A 22,261-nucleotide genomic window follows, 5' to 3' on the forward strand; every position below is an offset into this window, starting at 1 on the left:
ATTATAACCACTGTAATAGATAGTGCCAATCTCAAGGGATTCAGGGTCGTTAATTAGGTTCGGTTTGGTGAATATTATTGCCACTACAAATTTCTTAAAACTCAGCCTAAATATTAAAAGACTCTAATAGTTAAGATAACTGCACGATGTCAGGTCGGAAAGACTCCTACTTGAAGGATGGAAAAGTGGGTACCTTGGAAGCCATGCGGTTATAAGCCGTTACCCTGAACGTTCCTCTCTTCTTCCGGGGTCCAACGGGTCTCGCACACTTTTAGGCTCCAAGCAGCGTCCTCCACGGCCTCAAGCGCGCAGTGCCAGATGAAGCTCTTGCATCTCTTCGACAGGTAAGCGTTCAAACTCTTGCAGAGACAGAGGTTTGATGACAAGGAGGAAATGCGAAGAGATCAGCAGTTTAGAAAGGACAAATATTTCATACGAAATGAAGAGAAATTAAAATATATGAAATATCATCAAAATGTAATGATTTTAGAATTAATATTGTATTTTATACGATTATTAGTTGCTTATAGATAGTTATTGTAATAATTTTGGTAGAATTTAAAAACCCATTATTAAAATTCAATACTTTACTTGATTACTTCCTGGACATTGTTGCAGATATTAGAATGATTTCAGAATTTATTCTGTATTATATTCAATTACATATTTCATGTTTATTATTTAATGTAATTATTTTAGAATTTTTATTGTATACAGTTTAGTAATTTAGAAATAAATTGTTATTTAAGTATTGATTTTGACTACTTCCGGGGCATGCTGTCGATAAGTCGTTTCGAGCCGGTTGACTTTGACGAATGGAAGGGGAAGTTGCCTTATCGCGGGCATGCCGCCGGACAGGCAGTTCAGTTGGAGCATTGAAAGCAAGAAGTAGTAACTTTAAGGTGTTATAATGTTGGAAATGTATAAATTAGTATCCTGAATAAATAAGTAATTGATCAACTAGCAACTTTTCTTTATAAATATCAGAAGTGCGAGTGATCCACATCTTCAGCCCACAGACAAAGGTATGTTAAATTATTGAGAACATTTTTTTAAATACATATATTTATTAAGAACAATAATTGCATCTGTACAAAAGATTATTATCATAATAGATTTTACTAGCTTTTGAACTCATTTGTGTAGTATTGTGTTCCGTATATGGTCGGGGCTACTCCCCGGCGGAACGGTCATAATACAGATCACACGTGCATTCAAATTAATTATTTTGTTCGTATTTGATCGGGTCTACCCTCGGTTAATACTAACATAAAAGGACGCGTTCATTTGACTTAAGTAGATAATTTTTCCGTTTGAAAATACCGACTAAAGTACATAATTTGTAATGACAATGCAACATGTTTCTTAATAAAATATTTAATTTTGTATTTGTATAATATGTACTACGCTCGAATCTTGTGTGCTGTATTGCGTCTCGTATATGGTCGGGGCTATTCTCCGGCGGAACGGACATAATACGGAGCACATTTGTATTTAAATTATTATGTTTGTATATGATTGGGTCTACCCTTTGACGATATTAACATAATGAAGCGTGTACCTATATTTTAAAAACTACTGAAGTGCATGTTCGAATCTTGTGTGCTGTATTGCGTCTCGTATATGGTCGGGGCTATTCTCTGGCGGAACGGACATAATACGGAACACATTAGTATTCAAATTATTATGTTCGTATATGACGGGGCTATCCTCTGATGATACTAACTTAATAAAATAAAATTTTATTTTACTTTTGACCGATTTAGTGTGTAGTCTATTTTCGTTAAGAACTAGTTAAGTGTGCTATGTCCTGACGAAGATAATTTCAAGACTTAAATATATTAGTTCGATGGCTATACAGACCGATTAAGTGTATCGGCATTTATTAACCTTAAGGACTAGTTAAGTGTGCTATGTCCTGATGAAGATAATTCAAAGACTAAGTTATAGTTAGAATAATATTAGATTAGTAGTTCGCATAATATTAGAAGTCCCCCAATTAAGGTACTCTAAATCTTCATAAATTTAGTATTTATGCAATATTTAACTTAATCCTACTAATATTATAATGGGAAAGTTTGGATGTCTGGATGGATGTTTGTTACTTTTTCACGCAAAAACAACTGAACGGATTTTGATGAAACTTTCCAGTATTAATCTTTATAACCCAGAATAACATGTAGACTATGATTAATGACGGATCTGTGACAAACTAAATTTCACGCGGGTGGAGCCGCGGGCAAAAGCTACTGAAATATGGATTGTTAATTGGCTAGTTGCTCCTTCAGTTTATCAAGATGCGACTACAAAGTACTCGTACGGTTAGATGCGCCTACAATTACTCGTACAAAGCTAGACACGTTTCTGGTATAAAGCTAGATGCCACTTTTTATATTGTTGTAGAATTGATAAGATCTATCATTAAAGTACATTTAAACTGTACATAAGAACAAAGTTATACTAGCAAAAAAAAAAAAAAACTTGAATGATTCATTTGGTCAAGGTTACTCCTTGACAGTTTATGAAGCGATTCTTGATACGCTTCTTTTACTAAATGTTTGTCTCGAAGCACTAGGCTCCTTAAGAACATTTTGACGATTTTTAAGTAACTAATTTAATTAGTCTACACGAATAAAGATAACTTTGATTTTACGAACCGACGACTGCTTGTGCTAGTGATAAATAAGGTTCATAATTATTGTAGTATGCAGACGACAGACTTGTGTAGTTTTGTTAGACGCTATTTTTGCAATGAGTACTCGAGGTATGGTGAAAAGACACTTCATTTGTAAAACTCATAAATGCTATGTAGGATTCATTGGAGCTATGTATGTTCCACAACTAGTAGCGGCCAGGCGTGGCCAGGTGTGTCTGATTTTTAATTTAGCGGCCAGGTGTGCCGAAGGGCCAGGTGTGTCCTTGATTTTTAAGTTAGCGGCCAGGTGTGCCGAAGGGCCAGGTGTGTCCTTGATTTTATATTAACGGCCAGGTGTGCCGATGGGCCAGGTGTGTCCTTGATTTTAACTTTAGCGGCCAGGTGTGCCGATGGGCCAGGTGTGTCCATAATTTTTAAGTTAGCGGCCAGGTGTGCCGATGGGCTAAGTATGTCCGATTAGAAGACTCGCAAGGTGTGCTTGCTGGCATTTCAAGCGAGCCACCTGGCGTTGAAGGGCTAAGTATGTCCGTTTAGAAGACTCACAAGGTGTGCTTGCTGGCATGTCAAGCGAGCCACCTGGCGTTGAAGGGCTATGCATGTCCGTTTAGTAAACGCACTAGGTGTGCTTGCTGGCATGTCAAGCGAGCCACCTAGCGTTGGGCTATGTATGCCCCTTTAGGAGACGCACTGGTTGTACTTGCTGACTTCCGGTAGGATTTTGCGGGTATGTCAAGCGAGCCAACCAGTCGTCACAGGGTTGTGTATGAAAGTTGCATTGGAATAAAACAAAAATACAAACTTAAAATCTTTATTTGTGAAGCATAATTAAGTAAAATGGTTACATATAACAGTGAAATTACCATGCTTTGCTCAAAAAGCATACAATAATTGTCGATTAATAGATTTTAATATTTAATTTTGGATAGGAGATAAATTAAACTTGCTTTAATGTGGGGTATATTAAATTATAATACTTATTAGATTTGATCTCATGTTGCAATACCCTAGCAGGGTCCATGTTTTGGGTCTATGTCTTATGTAAGAACTTTTATATCCCCAACATTGGAGCAATAAAGATTATTTGAATTCGAATTTGGGTAGGGTATGCTTGACCTCGCATATGCTGAGCCTCAACCTTTTGCCTCTTATGTTTTTTAATGTAATTTTTTTTGTTTATATTTCTATGTTTGTAAAGCATGTAAAAACGAGGCAATAAAGTATCTTATCTTTAAATATGAAATTAACATTGAACATAGCTCCCAATTGACTATAATTAATAATCTGTATTGACAATTTCACAATTTGACATGCAATGAATATTATAAATAAATTTCTTATTCTTTTATTCTTATTCCCATAAAATGTTGAGTTGATACTTGTCATACACAGTTTATTCCGTCGAGGACTTTATTTCACAGTTGAGAACAATGACGTCTGAAGATGAATCCGGTACACCACCGGGGACGCCCGTCAGCCGACGACGAAATAAGCGAGATAAGCGTATGAAGTTATCTTCGTCATCCAAGTAAGGAAGCGTCACCACGTCCGTCTTCTATGGGGCGAAGTTCCAAGAAAAGAATGCAAGGGGCTCATCTTCGAGCTCTATTGAAGAAGCAAGCAGGTTAGCAGCTTAGGTTCGGAAATACTCTTTATTGAAGTATTTTGAAATTTTATACGTTTAGTAGTTACGTAGTTATTCTTTTAATAACAGTTTTGACAATGTAATCCCTGAATTCAACTTCAAATAGAACGACTGTTTTGGTAAATGGAAAATCCATAAACGCGTACTTAATAATTGTTGTAATGAGAGCACTCTTTTACGCAAAACCGATGCTGATGTTGGTAGGTACTTAGTTTGGCGAAGCATTTTGATAATACTCCATTTGTAAGAGATTTAGTCAGTTATCATTCTTACCTCTAAAAAGAGCTAATATAAACATGAATGTTGATAAGATTGACGTTGTTGTAATGTTAGTGATCAATGATGTATAGGTATGTAGACCACTGACAAATGGTCGGAACTTCTCGGAACTGTCATTTCTCACGGTTTTGAATGATAGTTCTACACTAACATTCTATTAAGGTCCTAATCAGAATACTTTTGAGAACCACGAACACTTTTTGGCACTTTTTGTTACTGATATAATAGAAATCACAGATACAAGTAACAGTTTTTACTCAGTGCATGAGTTCCTACAATTTAAATAGTTTTTCTACAATTTCCTCCTTGACAACCTTGATTTAATCTAATATTGACTAATATCCGATTGACTGCCCTGCATTTATTTATTTTAATCTTACAATTAATTTAACTGACATTTATGATTTGACATTTAATTTGCTCATTATTACTCTTCTTTATTTATAATCACGCTTTAACATTTGTATGCCGACAAGGCTGATCACGGCTTGAACACATCTTTTGTTTGTACATCATACTCCTTACCTGTGTTTCACAAATAAATTATTTGAATTTGAATTTGAATTTGAACTAATTCTGGTTTTACCGAGGATAGTTACAAATTTCTTAGTCTCCTCTCGATCAAAATATTTTCGTGGGCTTAATTCCCACCTTAGGCAGTTGCGATATCATTGATATTTATTTATTTATTTAAGGTTCGCAAAACAAGTGATATAATAGTGATGGAGGAATATAATGTAACTAACGCCCCCCCGCGACTTTGTACGCGCGGATTCTGTTTTACCCCTAGGAGGTGGTTTCGTAAAATCCTTTCTTAGCGGATGCCTACGTCATAACATCTACCTGCCTGCATGTCAAATTTCAGCCCGATCCGTTGAGTGGTTTTGACTGTGCGTTTATAGATCACTGTCAGTCAGTCAGTCAGTCAGTCAGTCAGTCAGTCAATCAATCACCTTTGAGTTATATATATTTAGATTAACCGGAGGCCGAGTACCGGATGTTAAGTCTTTTTAATCCACAACGGCATAGAAGTCGTTGTTATTTATGTCTCCAATGCCATAACCGAACCACGTTAAAGTTAATAAGAAATTATTTTTAGTGATCCCACGTAATGCTAGATGAGACATTTGTGTGCTAATCGTGATGAAATCGAGCATTACGGATATTCAAACACTCGTAAGAATACAACAGTATTGGTTTCCAAAACAAAAAAAAAATAATGTTGAAGTACAGTTTCGCACTTGAATGGATTATTTGGATTCCTCTGTGAGGACGAAAGACGGGAACACAACCGAATAATATTTTAGGTAACACACACATCGTTACTGTCGTAGATGCATTTTCTAAAATGTTTTTGTGAAGGCCGTTCGCTATAGAACTGAAAACAAAAAGTGCAAAGATTCTGTCAAAGTTTGTTGGTCCCTATAAATTGACAGAAATTTTAGGAAATACGATACATAGGATAGCTACTGGTGTTCTAAGTTTTGCAAAAAAACAAACCATTATGATCCATACAAGCTTAGATTCATGTTGAGGCCTTAGAAAAACATAATTCTGATGTAGTAAAGTGATAAATAAATAATGAACAGTATGCTCTTTAGGTAGGCATATTATTATGCTCTCTGTGGGCAATTAAAGTTAATATTATAAGTAATAGGTACTATCTAAGGAAAGTTATTGTGTATAGACTGCTGTACCCAACAGTGTGCGCAAACATAATTCTGATGTAGTAAAGTGATAAATAAATAATGAATGCTCTTTAGGTAGGCATATAATTATGCTCTCTGTGGGCAATTAAAGTTAATATTATAAGTAATAGGTATTATCTAGGAAAGTTATTGTGTAAAGACTGCTGTGCCTGTACCAACAGTGTGTGCATAGTACCTAAGTTACGTGGGTTAAGTTTTTAAGTTTCCTAATGTACAAAATTAAATAAAATTCAGGATCTTCATTTTCTTAACAAAATTTGCACATGATAATAACACTTATTTACAAGTTGTATAAATAATAATATGATTCATATTGTTTCGAAAATTAATAGTAATGATTTTAGACTATATCTTTATTAAGACGGGAATACCAGGCCGAATGTAATGATTTTAATATCTTTATGAGACGTGAATGCCAGGAGGCATCACGGTGACGGATGGCCGAATGTAATGATTTTAGAATTAATATTGTATTTTATACGATTATTAGTTGCTTATAGATAGTTATTGTAATAATTTTGGTAGAATTTAAAAACCCATTATTAAAATTCAATACTTTACTTGATTACTTCCTGGACATTGTTGCAGATATTAGAATGATTTCAGAATTTATTCTGTATTATATTCAATTACATATTTCATGTTTATTATTTAATGTAATTATTTTAGAATTTTTATTGTATACAGTTTAGTAATTTAGAAATAAATTGTTATTTAAGTATTGATTTTGACTACTTCCGGGGCATGCTGTCGATAAGTCGTTTCGAGCCGGTTGACTTTGACGAATGGAAGGGGAAGTTGCCTTATCGCGGGCATGCCGCCGGACAGGCAGTTCAGTTGGAGCATTGAAAGCAAGAAGTAGTAACTTTAAGGTGTTATAATGTTGGAAATGTATAAATTAGTATCCTGAATAAATAAGTAATTGATCAACTAGCAACTTTTCTTTATAAATATATTGTGTTTAAATTATAGAATTGTGAAATATGAAATCCCGCATCTGAAACGAAAAATACGAGGGTCAGCATCACATGTGGGACGTGGCATTAGGTTATGAAAAAAACCAGCAATGGGAAATAAATACTTACGAAGACCGTTCGCTAATCTGAGCTTCACTCACAGTCTTCAGCATCCCAGCCCTCGTCCAACATAACGTTTAGGAAACCTCTGAAAGAAACGATCACATGAAATCCCACGTACTGGAATACGAAAAATATCAATCACGAAAAATAAATAAATTCTCCGACGGGAACTTACCTCATGTGTGTTATTTTTATTTATTCATCAAGAAATTATCGTGGATGCATTTTGCACCACCCGATTTGAAATAAAAGGAATTACATTCCCGAAAATAATCAAATTGCGGTTGCGCACGATCGACAAATTCCTAAGTGATTTGACAGCTCCACTGACAGCCGCTCTGTCATAGACATCGCGATACGTTTCGTTTCGCCGTTTGAAAAAGTAAATACTGTACTAATAAAACCATGATGAAAACAATTTCCAGAACACTGAAAATATTCTATTTGAAAAATAGAATAATCAATATAAAAACACTAGGAAATGTTTCATCAAAGTATATTTCAATTAACTGAGCAAAAAGCGCCATCTATTGCAAATTAATTCTAAATCACGCCAATAGATGTCGCTAGTGGTATCCAAAATCAGAATATTGAGAAGAAATATTAATTTGTGAAAAAACAGCTAACGGCAACGTTACAATACCCTCCCCCCTAGACATTCGCACGGAGAAAGAATCTGAGCTGCCCTCAGCGAACTACAAACTGAAAAAGAGAAAAAAAAATGAATCTTTACACCAGAAAGACCCCCAAAAAGTCCAATTGAGAAAAAAAACTAACTTACTAACTATAACTAAACTTTCACAAAAGCAATACCAAACCAAAATAATCCATCTACCAGGACTGATGTTCTACCAGCCAAAAAAAATCTCTCCTGTCCGAGCATCCAAAATTCCCCATAAAGTCCCAACTGTGAACCAGTGGTACTCGATTTCCCCCAGTAAAGTAGAACTTGACATGCAATTCTACTCGTTCTTTTTCCAAAACGTTGTTAGGCTATTTCGGCCATAACTAACATTATTTGCTAAAATAAAATAAAAATGCCTGGGTTATAAAACCGCAGAACAAAACGTCGCTGATAACAATATAATTGGACGTCATCGCAACAAAACACAACCACAGGGAATAGTGCTCAAAACACATGATGTCATCCCTGGAAACAAAAATCTGGACTATAAAGTCACAGAGAAAAAAAAACACGAGGCAAGTATACAGCAGATACTTGTCCACTCGAAAAGAAAAAAAAATCGCATACCCTAAATGGGGCGATCACAAAAAAAAACTAACCTAAAGGTTTCCCTAAAAGGGAAAAGTAGCCTTGGCGTCATTGTTGGTAGAATACCAAACAACACTTGTGAAACAAGTCCTACGGCTGAGAACCCTGGCAAAAAAACTATTCGGCGAACTGAGGGTGAAAACAAAAGACAAGGATTAAACCTTGATGTCCTTGATATGCCAAGTACCGAGAGGCTTGCCATTGTGAGCAATTAACTCGTAAACAAGCGGAGATAGTACCTTCTTGACAATGCACTTCTCGTACTTTGGGGCAAGCTTGGTAGCCTTGAACTTTTCAGCGTCACTCTGAATGTACGTTTTGCGCCACACCTCCTGACCCTCTGAAAGTTTGACGTTACGTCTTCTGAGGTTGTAGTACCTGGTGTTCGTAGCGTGGGCCTTCAGTAAATGCGAACGTACCTTCTCGAACACTTCCTTCAAGACGCCAAACTCCCCTGCATAGTCTTCTCTTGGCATAGCAACTTCATACTCGCAGTCGTCCGTTTGTTTATAAAAGGAGCCATTTATTATAGGTTCTCTGCCATGAACCAAAAAGAACGGTGTAAATCCAGTAGATTCGTTCACAGCACTGTTAAGTGCGAACTGAATCTTAAACAAATTGAGATCCCAGGTTCTATGATCTTCTTTCACGTACGAAGATACGGCAGTCATTACTGTTTTGTTATACCTTTCGACCAAGTTTATCTGTGGCGTGTATCTAGGACCGTAATGTACACGAGGGACGTTATATTTCTCCAACAGGCTACGAAACTCCGATCCCGTAAATTGAACCCCATTGTCGGTAATTACGGTTTCAGGAATTCCATGAGCCAGGAGAACATAGTTCTCGAACGCCTTGGCCACAGCTGCGCTAGTCGCGCGTCTCAAGGGAAATAGCATTGTATATTTTGAAAAACAGCAAGTGACCACTAACAGATGAATGTAACCTGATCGGGATCTAGGCAAAGGTCCGACTAAGTCTATCGACAATGCTTGAAATGGTCTGAAACATTGCTTAGGCTGACCCATGAGTCCAGGTGTCAAGGTAGTCTTGTGTTTGTACGCGGAACAAGTTGTGCAATTTTTTACGAAGTCCATGACGTCGCGGTACATCCCCGGCCAATAATACCTCAGGCTCAATCTTCGGTGTGTTTTGAATACACCAAAGTGTGCTGAAGTCGGAGGTTCGTGGTTTTCGGCGATGACTGCTTTCCTCTTGGACTTGGACACAACTTCTTTCCAGTCAAACTCCTGTGTCAGGGTATATTTACCTTTACTAAGCCTGTACAGTTTCCCATTTTCAATGCGATAGTTGGGGTAGTTCTTTGGATAAGCCGTGCAACCATGTATCACTTTATTATACCACTCATCATTAACGTCTACTGAAACTGAGGTATCTATAGCATCTACATTCAATAAACGCGAGAGAGCGTCTGGGACAACATTATCTTTCCCCCTACGATGCTCGATAGTAAAATTGTATTGGGACAGACGACATCCCCAACGAGCTAAACGACCTGTCGGGTTCTCTAAGTTCATGAACCATTTAAGGGAAGCATGATCCGTAATAACCTTAAATGGTCTGGTGCCTAGGTACGGTTCAAATTTCTCTACCGCAAAAACTACCGCTAGTGCTTCCCTTTCGGTTGCACTGTAGTTACGTTCATTCTTATTAAGTGATCTACTAATATATGCAATAGGATGGTCATTCCCGTCTACTGTCTGGGTTAGCATACCACCTATGCCGTAACTTGACGCATCGCAATGAACAGAAAAGGGCTTCTCAAAATCTGGGCATGCTAAAACTGGAGCAGAGACCAAACAATTTTTTAAAGATTCAAAAGCCTCTTGTGCAGCTGGGTTCCACAAAAATTTAGTCTTAGTACTGGTGAGGGCATTCAAAGGCGCAGCAATGGATGCAAAATTCCGGATGAACCGACGGTACCAAGAACAAGTGCCAATAAACATTTTAACCTCTTTCGAAGTTTTTGGTACCGGGAAATCAAGAATTGCACGCACTTTGTCTGGGTCTGTCCTCAAACCATACTCATCAACGATGTACCCTAAATATTTCAGCGACTGTCTAAAAAATTTACTTTTTTCGAAGTTAATCGTCAAATTTGCACTTTGGATACGTTGGTGCAGTCGCTGTAGTAATAATAAGTGCGTATTGAAGTCCTCTGCAACTATTATGACGTCATCAACGTAACAAAAGATCATTCCTTTAGTTATGTCACTACAAAAAGGCGTTCCGAACAACATGTCCATCAATCTTTGCTGACGAGCAGGTGCTCCGCAAAGACCAAATGGCATTACCTTAAATTTGAACAAGCCTCTCCCTGGAACAGTGAAACTAGTTTTCTCTTGTGACTGTTCGTCTAATTTAATTTGCCAGAAACTAGATTTAAAATCCACAGAACTGATGTACTTAGCATTTCTAAGGCTGTCTAAAATTTGAGGTATGTACGGAATAGCGTAAGCATCACCTTTAGTGACTGCATTAAGTTTACGGCAGTCTAAACAAAATCGCCATGAACCGTCAGATTTAGGAACCATAAGTACGGGATTATTCCACGGACTTTCACTAGGTGTAATAACATCTAGCTCCAGCATCTTATCTACCTCCTTATGTAACTCCTTAGATTTTTCAGGTGACATGGGATATGGCCTACACTTAATCGGTGAAGCTTCGCCTGTGTTTATTGTGTGCTCAATAAGATCCGTCCTACCTAAGCCCTTGCTTTCAAAAGAAACACTATGAAACTGTTTGATCATCCTGTCTGCCAATTCACGTTGTTCCAAGTTTAAGTTTTCAAAAGACTGAATAAAATTAATAGGCTTGTCAATGTTAGCTGAAGTTTTAAGAAAATTTTTAGGTGCCTCTACGTAACAAATATTTTGAAAAATCTCTGGCATTAATTTAAAATTTTTCCAAAAGTCTACTCCTAAAATGACATCAGAGACAATTGAAGGAATGACATAAAATGTAATTACCTTTGTGACGTCCTTAAATGTAATAGGTAATGTGATGGTTCCTATAGTGCTACAGAAAGACCCATCAGCAACAGTAACCGTTGATGCACACGACTCATCCAAAGAGTAACCCAGATCAATGAAACGTTGGTGTGCTCCGTTACCAATAATTGAAATTGCAGCTCCAGAATCCAATAATCCGCAAACAGTCATGTCTAAAATGTTCACGTTCAAATATGGCCGAACATCATTTATATTAGGTTTAAACAAAACCGAAGTAACGTTGTTGTTTTTGAAATAAGAATCAACAATGTCTAACCATTGTTTATTTTCAGAAGGTTCGACATCTTCTGAAAAAACATTACTTCGGTTACCTACTAGTTTTTTGAATTGGTAGCACTTTTACACTTAGCACAATTTTTAGTAGTGTACCCTACTTCACCACACTTAAAACATAACAACCGTTTATCCGTACAGTATTTTGTACTATGTGTATTTGCCTTACACTTCAGACACAAGAGTTTTTTGTTAGAAGTTGGTTTACTGTCAGAAAAGGGTGGTTGTGTGACAGCAGTAACAGGCTTTGGTGATTTACCCTTATAAGTGTACTCCGGATTCATACACGGCTGTTTAGGTGGTTCACTGAAGGTACTAGTTTGCTGACGTCTTACTTCAATTTTACGACATTTATCCTTGAGGTCAGCAACAGTGTCGAAGTCGTGTAAAGCTAACAATTCAGCATAGATAGGCCTAATATTATGTAACAAGATCTCAATCTTATCTTGTTCAGAAAATGGCCGTTTCAAACGCGAAAACATTCCATTCATGATAGCAAAATAAATGTGGGTAGGTTCATCCTGACCTTGTGTACGAGAACGAATTTCTCCTATTAACCTATAGTCATAATCTGCAGGTGCAAACTCCTCAACTAATAATTCACTTAGTTCCTTCCACGACGAGACCTGATCTTTGACACCTCTATACCATAAAAGTGTTTGATCATGGAAAAAACAAAACGCCGACTTAAATAAAACACTATCAGAAACACCAAAAGCTGTCGCGCGTTCATTAACTAATTCCAAAAAGGAATGCACACTGGAATCAACTGAAAACTTTATGTTCCAATTTAAAACATTTACCTTCGATGACTGGTCAACAACAACAGTTTCCCTACAATCGTCTGAGTATAAATTGGAACTAGATTCGCCATCTGATTTGTTTGTGACAAAGCCTTCTAAAACTGAAAAGCACAAGTTCAACTTCTGTTTTAAGCTAGCATGAATAGCTGCGTCAACAGATTCCTTACACGCTGCTAGCCTATCCAGTCGGTGAAGCAAGTGGCAATACAAAGCCTTCGCACGAGTCAGCTGATACCGCTCCTTAGTCTTCTTGAAATTATCTAAGTGTGATTGTAATTCCTTTAACTTGCCAGAAATATTGGGCAATTCCACACTAGGTTTAAGTTCTTCATCAATAATTTCCTCAGGACTAAACTCAGAACACAATGACTTAAGTTGTTTTTTCATTTTGGGAACTGTGTCTTCCGGAGACTCAGATCGAACAGTTATCTCATAAATAAGTTCGTCGCGTAATAGTGAATGATAGTAAACCGTTTTGGTATCCATTGTAAAAAAACTATGTGTAAATTAAACTAAGTGGCAAAAATATTATTTAAAAATTTTAGAATGGAAATGAATTTAAATTGTCAAATTTGTTGAGAATGGCACCTTACGAGATTGGATAAAACCTCTCACTTATGTTCTAAAACACACAATAACAACAATAATGTTATTGTTATAAAAAAAAAATACAAGTAATAAACAAGTATGTAAATAATTACCAAAAAAAACAATGTACTAGGTAACTTCAAATTAATGTTATATGTCCGCAGTGACACAAAGGAAATTGTTACCTTAGTACAAAATAACAGGCAAATAGGTACTTTGTTATCCTATTAAATTAACTAATTTTAAATTTCAACAAGTGTTTGTCCTTGAAAAATTAATTAAAATTAAAGTAAGTAACGGGTTATATGTTTACATAAAGAAACACAAAAGCAGTGTAGGTATACTAAATTGATAACCTAACAATAAAAATGTTACTTACTTGTCCCAACTATAAAACAAGTTTCAACTCAACAAAATAACCAAACATTATGTAGTTCCTCATAAATAAGAGTAAGTACGCTCTGTTATAAATAGGTTATAAGTTTATGTTGTTAACAAAATGTGGGCCACAAAAATAAAATACAGGACAAACACAACACACAACATGAGAAATTCCCTAATTACAATAATAAAATAAATAAATAAAAGTGTATGAGAGGATAGTCAGCAAACAATGTCGCTTCTTTTATTAACCATCCACCCATAAACCTTTTACAAAAAGGGTGGCAATAATAAACACCAAAGAGGGGCGCCACTGCAAGAAAGGATTTTTTCCTGGCGGCTTGGTGACTGGAATTGAACCGCCACCGGTGCAGACGAAGAAGATGGTGAGTTGTCTGCACGTGAAAAAAGAGGTTGTCCGGCTTGCAGAAATTTATATAAGTTACCGTTCCTTGTATGAAATTAAAAAATGTAAATAAAACAGCTCCCTCTCAATTGACACAATTTATTTTTATCTCGTATGCTCATATACAGTTAACAATTAAGATATTATAACCACTGTAATAGATAGTGCCAATCTCAAGGGATTCAGGGTCGTTAATTAGGTTCGGTTTGGTGAATATTATTGCCACTACAAATTTCTTAAAACTCAGCCTAAATATTAAAAGACTCTAATAGTTAAGATAACTGCACGATGTCAGGTCGGAAAGACTCCTACTTGAAGGATGGAAAAGTGGGTACCTTGGAAGCCATGCGGTTATAAGCCGTTACCCTGAACGTTCCTCTCTTCTTCCGGGGTCCAACGGGTCTCGCACACTTTTAGGCTCCAAGCAGCGTCCTCCACGGCCTCAAGCGCGCAGTGCCAGATGAAGCTCTTGCATCTCTTCGACAGGTAAGCGTTCAAACTCTTGCAGAGACAGAGGTTTGATGACAAGGAGGAAATGCGAAGAGATCAGCAGTTTAGAAAGGACAAATATTTCATACGAAATGAAGAGAAATTAAAATATATGAAATATCATCAAAATATTGTGTTTAAATTATAGAATTGTGAAATATGAAATCCCGCATCTGAAACGAAAAATACGAGGGTCAGCATCACATGTGGGACGTGGCATTAGGTTATGAAAAAAACCAGCAATGGGAAATAAATACTTACGAAGACCGTTCGCTAATCTGAGCTTCACTCACAGTCTTCAGCATCCCAGCCCTCGTCCAACATAACGTTTAGGAAACCTCTGAAAGAAACGATCACATGAAATCCCACGTACTGGAATACGAAAAATATCAATCACGAAAAATAAATAAATTCTCCGACGGGAACTTACCTCATGTGTGTTATTTTTATTTATTCATCAAGAAATTATCGTGGATGCATTTTGCACCACCCGATTTGAAATAAAAGGAATTACATTCCCGAAAATAATCAAATTGCGGTTGCGCACGATCGACAAATTCCTAAGTGATTTGACAGCTCCACTGACAGCCGCTCTGTCATAGACATCGCGATACGTTTCGTTTCGCCGTTTGAAAAAGTAAATACTGTACTAATAAAACCATGATGAAAACAATTTCCAGAACACTGAAAATATTCTATTTGAAAAATAGAATAATCAATATAAAAACACTAGGAAATGTTTCATCAAAGTATATTTCAATTAACTGAGCAAAAAGCGCCATCTATTGCAAATTAATTCTAAATCACGCCAATAGATGTCGCTAGTGGTATCCAAAATCAGAATATTGAGAAGAAATATTAATTTGTGAAAAAACAGCTAACGGCAACGTTACACACGTCCCGTTCCAAAGTTATGACGATTATTTAGGATCACTCACACCGCACACGGGCCGTATGAGTGCTCTTCAAAATAATGACTTTTTATTAATAAATACGTTTTATTTCTGTTGGGAAATGTGTGCAAACTGACGAGCGAATTTGTTAAAGAATAAGTGTGACAAAACTTAAAAGCTGAAGGAAGAAATTAACCTTTATTCTTTCCTCCAATATGCCGTGTGAGTGATCCTTACTTTTACCTCTATCTGCTCATATGTAGTTCGTAGGCAGACTGAGATAGTATCTAAAATTGTTAATTGTTTTTAACAATTATTTGGCATATATTTTGCTTTTATTAAGGTCATAATTTAAGAAATATCAGGCTTAGATGATTCCTAAAGGAAAATGTTGATTAGGATACATATGATTTTTTATTTTGTGAGACTGTTCCGATTCGTCAGACGTGACAATGCAAAACCAATGCAATCTAATATGTATTAGGTGTCCTGTTTATATTTTATTCCTATTGGCTAACTAGTCTTCTAGACATTCTGTTTTACTTGACATACCTAGGTACATACTTTAAGTGTTTTGTGTCCTGTTTATATTATACTAGCTTTTGCCCACGGCTTCACCCCCGTGAAATTTAGTTTGTCATATATCGTCATAAATTATAGCCTATATAGATAGATATAGATAGATTTCGATGTGCTCTTTACGAATTTCAACTTTGCGACCTCCTATTGTCTCCGCGGGCGCCACCAAATTGAAAAAATGCTGCTAGTAGCAGATTTTTTCAAATAATTCCTTTAGGATTATTTTTGATAAAACGTCCTTAGGAAAACTTCTGATGAATCGAAACAGTCTCTCAAAATAAAAAATCATACATACCCTAATCAACATTTTCCTTTAGGAATCATCTAAGCCTGATATTTCTTAAATTATGGCCTTAATAAAAGCAAAATATATGCCAAGTTATTGTTAAAAACGATTAACAATTTTAGATACTATCTCAGTCTGCCTACGAACTACATATGAGCAGATAGAGGTAAAAGTAAGGATCACTCACACGGCATATTGGGGAAAGAATAAAGGTTAATTTCTTCCTTCAGCTTTTAAGTTTTGTCACACTTATTCTTTAACAAATTCGCTCGTCAGTTTGCACACATTTCCCAACAGAAATAAAACGTATTTATTAATAAATAGTCATGATTTTTAAAGAGCACTCATACGGCCCGTGTGCGGTGTGAGTGATCCTAAATAATCGTCATAACTTTGGAACGGGACGTGCAAGGGATTTCGGAATTTGTTAATAGTTTTAACATATTCTTAACAATTTTTCAATACTATTAAAAGAAGTGGAAAGGCTTTATTTTATGAAATAAACATTTTGACGTTTTCTTAAAGCGTGCGGTATGAGTGCTCCTATTTATTGGCCATAACATTTTTATCTTAGGTTTAACAAATTTTTAAACTTCATCGCAATGTTTTAACATATTTTAAGTAAAACTTCCTCGATTTTTGTTAAGATTGAAGCAAGGATCACTCAATCCACATGCACATGCATAGGTATGTACCTATTATTTATGTGCATATAAAACATATGCATACATCATCCTCTTATATTTTATATTAAATAAAATATCAAATTATCGACAACTCTATTTTATTATTCATTATTAATTATTATTAACATGTATAATTTGCATCATAATAACTATTCTCGCTTATTAGCACTAGACGCATTTATAAAACTATTAGAAATAACTAACAAATAAAAACATAATAAAATCACTTAAATAGTAGGTACTTATATTAAAACAAATCTTTTAATATACCTAACCTATAATATAGTGCATATAATATACATAAATATAGAATTAAATGAGACTTCATAAAACTACGAATAAATTATTTTTTTAATATAAATCTTTGGTTCAAACAAATAATTCAATATAACGTGTAATAATTTAACTTCTTACTGTGGTTTATTTAATAGCTTTTCTCAAAAAGATATTTTCCATAAAAGTTTATCCGAAAATAGACAATAATTAGAATATAAAAATAATAATAACGACTATGTATCAGTAGGAAATAAAAAAAATATAATAAATAAACTCCTTATTCCTCTTCGACTAAAAACACTTAAAAAATATTGTACATACATAGGTACGTGTAATTTGTATATTTTATGTATTAGCCACTCTTTCGCATTTTCCATGATCATTTGGTATGTAGGTACAATACTATAGGAGTCGGAAAAAATAGTTATTTATATCTTTTCTAATTCGAAAAGGATCCCTAAATCTATGATATCTTTGTTTGATGTGCATTGATTACCATGAAGCCAACTCGCTAAAAGTCCCTATACAACACTAAGGCCCAGAACAGACGGTGAAACGCAACTGCAACGAAACTGCAACTGCTAGTTACTTTTGAGTTGCATCTAAGTTTCTGCCATAGCGTCCGTTGAGAGACCACACATGACGCGACCAGTTTGAAACTTTCAGTTTCATTCATCAGAATCATCAGAAAGTTGCAGTTTCGTTGCAGTTGCGTTTCACCGTCTGTTCTGGGCCTAACGATTTGAATGAACTGTCGCACTTTACATAGGTACCGTAGATATGTTTCCAGTAGGTAGGTACTATAGATACCTACTGCTGACTTAATTTCTACCTACACATCAATTACCTAGATGTATAATCATTGTGATATTATAAATATAATCATTTAAATTGGTATCTACATGCATACTGATTGTAAAATCCCAAAATCTTTCCTCTAGTACCATCACCGCTATTACATCAAATATGTTGGTAACTACTATCGAATATACACAGTTGTTTTTTAATATTAGTCCAAAAACTAAAAATAGGTGACTACACTCTTCTTAAAAACAATCTAATCATAAAAATGTTGTCTTTCTTACAAAGTTAACAGTTGGCTACCGAAGTTTGTATGGGAAGGTAAATTATTATTTTACGAATTTCCCTTTGGTTTTGCTGAATGTTTATTTAAAAAGCCTGGTCCGTGAGCACGTAGAATCCCGTCCAATGACCCCAAGCTACCCATCCCTATCGCTCGCGCGTAATTATGTTGCTGTCGCGACTGTGTGACGGCCGGGCGCCCGCAGTGAGTGTGCGAGCGCGACAACAACATAATTACGCGCGAGCGATAGGGATGGGTAGCTTGGGGTCATTGGACGAGATTCTACGTGCTCACGGACCAGGCTTTAGTTATAGTCACCCATTAAATTCTTTGTGATAAATTAAAAAACAGCGGCGTATTGCCAACAACTAGAATGCTTTTGATACTACTCTACACTGTACCTCTGATTTTCAATATATTTTTGCAACATCTACTACGATACAATCGTTTCGGTACCTATCATCCACCGCTCCGTCCTCGCTACTCCGGCAGAGCGGCGACTCGTGCCTAAAGTTTGCGCGGCGGCGGCGAGTCGGCGGCCGGCGTCAGCGACAGCCGCCGGATGTTTGGCTTGTCGTATTCCTCCATGGACATGGCGCGGGACATACGCCGTTCTACACCCGGCGGCGGTAGTGACGTCAGCAGGCCCTGCCCTTGGCAGAAGAGCAGCAGCGATTGCGCCACTTTGGCTGGCTGTGGGGAAAAAGAAAGAAAACTCATCATCATCTCTAAGATCAGCAAAGGACATCCACCACTGAACTTTAAGCCTAAGGCCCAGATCAGACGGTGAAACGCAACTGCAACGACACTGCAACTTTCTGATGATTCTGATGAATGAAACTGAAACTGTAAGTTTCAAACTGGTCGCGTAATGTGTGGTCTCTCAACGAACGCTATGGCAGAAACTTCGATGCAACTCAAAAGTAACTAGCAGTTGCAGTTTCGTTGCAGTTGCTTTTCACCAGTTTCACTGTCTGTTCTGGGCCTAAGCCCTAATGAATTCCAAATTAAATTTTAAATAAACAATTTCAAAAATCGAACTGCCTAAGGCGGGGATCGAACCCATGACCTTTCGCTTGCCGGGCGACTGTTCTTCTAACTTAGCCGGTTGGCAGCGGCCTACATCCAGCGCCTTCCTGCAATCTCAGCCATAGAACGTCCACTGCTGAACACAGGCCTCCCCCAATGATTTCCAGATTAGCCGGTTGGCAGCGGCCTGCATCTAGCGCCTTCCTGCAATATCATCCATAGGACGTCCACTGCTGAACATCGGCCCCCCCAAATAATTTACAGATTAGCCGACTGGCAGTGGCCTGCATCCAGCACCTTCTTGCTACTTTTATGAGGCCATCTGTCTACCACAAAGGGAAGAAAACCTAGTAGGTAGGCCTTTACAAAAAGTTAAACGTGCGATGATAACTGGTTTCAAATGACATTTCCACACTAAATATCAATATCTAGTGATCAACGCGAATATAACTTTTTGTAATAAAAAGGGTGAGAATGTTTTATTCAAAACCCTTACGGCGAGTCAAATTCAAGAAAGATATAAAACTTCGCTGAAGAAGCACTATGCAAATCCATAATTATACTCGTAGGTCTTTAATCATCGGCCGTTTGGTGTAGTGGTTCGGAAACGGACTACTATGCCGAGAGGTCCCGGGTTCGATTCCCGGCCGGGCAGAAATTGAAATTATGAATTTTAATTTCTGTGACGGGTCTGAGTGTTACTATGTATAATATGTATGTATTTACAAAAAAAAAAGTATTTAAGTATGTTTATATCCGTTGTCTAGTACCCATAGTACAAGCTTTGCTTAGTTTGGGACTAGAAGCGTAGTGTATAATGTCCAAGGATATATTATATATTATATATCATCGTCATGTCATTTAGTCTCCGTTGCACAATCCTATCTGATTCACCAGACGCAAATGGCGGATTAAACACATAAATCGGGTAAAAAAAATCTACTAGTGACTTAAAAGTGCGACTCTGTTTTCAGGATACATTACAATAATTTAAAGTAGGTATAATTTTCGTTTAATATTAGAAAAGGTATTGGAAATAAAAATAAGAACTACTTTATACACAAACACTTTATTAAAAGATTATATTTTATTATTGTACAGTAGTTATGTCCATTCATTAATATTGTATTTTGTAATAGGTGTCTTCGTTTTGGTTAATTAGGACTTACGAGTACATACAAATCCTGTATCAATTACACTTCAAACCACTTCATTAACGTGTAAATATTACACAGACAGGAATCACGAACCTTGTAATACATTAGTATCCTACTCAACATTGCAAACCTTGTACACATCACGATATGCAACGCAACTCCTCGTCTTTCAACTTTACGAGGTTCACTGTTTCGTCCCAAAGGCGTTTTGAAACCTCCTCATTGTTAGCTGCGGCTGCCGGGAGAGCCACCTTCAGGTTTTTGAAGTACTTCCCGCTCATCTTGCCCACCGTGGAGCTCAGCGAGACATACAAGGCCGTCTGAGCGCCCTCCCAGGGATGTTTAAACAGAATCCCTATCATGAAAGCGAAGAAAGTTCCCCAGTTCCGCCCAGAACTCTTGAATATCGCAGTCCCCACCGCACCAGGATCAACAACGTTCACGATCACGTTTGAATCCTTCAGCCTAACACTCAGCTCGCGGGTAAACATCACCAAAGCCAATTTGCTCGTCCCGTACTTCCGCATTTTGGAGTAATTATTGTCGATCTTATGCCACTTCTCGAAATCCACCTTCCCAAACTTGTGGAGGATGGAGGCTGTATTCACTATCCTACTCGGTTCTGATGGTGCACCGGTCTTCTTCAGAAGCGGCAGGAGTAACACAGTCAGCAGGAACGTGCCGAAGTAATTCACTTGTATGATGAAGGGCAGCCCGTCGGCCGTCAGGAAGTCATCCGGGACGCCCACCCCGGCGTTATTGATCAGAAGGTCCAATCTGTCCTCCGTTTCTAATATATCCGCTACAAACCGGCGTATCGATGTAAAAGATGACAGATCTAGTAATTTAAAAATTATCTTATCGCTGCCAGAACTTCTTTCAATAAGCTTCTTAGCATGCAGACCCTCGTCTTTGAAAGGGCACGCTATTATAACTTTGGCTCCTCTGTGCGCGAAGTCAGCTGCTATCTCCAAGCCCATCCCGGTTGTGCCTCCGGTGACAATCGCTGTTCTGCCGAACAACGACTTCTTGGATTTGCACATTAGGTTTGTATTCTTCTGATAAAGTCCAACTACCATGCCCCCGACCATAACGATTTGGAGGAGGACGTAAACTAAGTACGGTTTGTAGTACAGTGCTAAGATTAGGAGTCCGTAACAGACGCACTGGATTTTAGTTGAAGTTCTCATCTTGAGAGGATACGTCATGGTCACGACACTTCACTGAGTCGACGCAGTTTAAACGGTGGCCACGGATATCCTATTATGTTGAGAGTTAACATAAGTTTAAGAAGAGATTGCAAGTAAAATGTTTTAGTTAACATCGACGCGAGCGCGGTCCGCACCGGCGACGCAACGACTGGCGCACGCTTACTTTTACTTTCGCGGCATTCTGTAATAGCGGACGGATGATTGCAACTGCATCGTGAACTGGAAATGCTAAATAAGCAACTACAGTCAATCACAATCATGGGGTCATTTGGTAAGTTATCATCTAAAGTTGGAAGGAAAATGCTTGCATAGTAATGTTTTTCTTGTTGATTGACTGCAGAATGATTATTTTAATTAATCGCGCTATTAAAAACATTGTTACTGAGAGATTTTATCCTGTTAATGATGATGAGTACACTCGTTGTCTGATCATTGCTCTTGATTCTG

General features: G+C 37.1%; 3 protein-coding genes across 3 annotated transcripts in view; all 3 read right to left on the reverse strand.

Moving 5' to 3' along the window:
• Positions 1-8,793: 8,793 nt before the first annotated feature.
• LOC135071319 (uncharacterized) lies at positions 8,794-9,309 on the reverse strand. Its single transcript, XM_063965111.1, has one exon. It carries the CDS (start codon positions 9,307-9,309, stop codon positions 8,794-8,796), a length of 516 nt encoding a protein of 171 aa, XP_063821181.1.
• Positions 9,310-18,722: 9,413 nt separating this feature from the next.
• LOC135088461 (uncharacterized protein ZK1073.1) overlaps positions 18,723-22,261 on the reverse strand; it is a 44,498-nt gene continuing 40,959 nt past the window's right edge. Inside the window, exon 8 of the mRNA XM_063983284.1 lies at positions 18,723-19,110. Within this exon, the coding sequence (XP_063839354.1) occupies positions 18,925-19,110 (186 nt within the window). The 3' untranslated portion in view covers positions 18,723-18,924. The remainder of the gene's footprint in view (positions 19,111-22,261) is intronic.
• On the reverse strand, positions 20,497-21,973 carry LOC135088460 (retinol dehydrogenase 13-like). The gene has a single exon (XM_063983279.1). It carries the CDS (start codon positions 21,809-21,811, stop codon positions 20,744-20,746), a length of 1,068 nt encoding a protein of 355 aa, XP_063839349.1. The 5' UTR covers positions 21,812-21,973; the 3' UTR covers positions 20,497-20,743.

The sequence above is a fragment of the Ostrinia nubilalis genome, chromosome 4 (assembly GCF_963855985.1).
Source record: "Ostrinia nubilalis chromosome 4, ilOstNubi1.1, whole genome shotgun sequence".
In the NCBI taxonomy this organism is placed as follows: domain Eukaryota; kingdom Metazoa; phylum Arthropoda; class Insecta; order Lepidoptera; family Crambidae; genus Ostrinia; species Ostrinia nubilalis.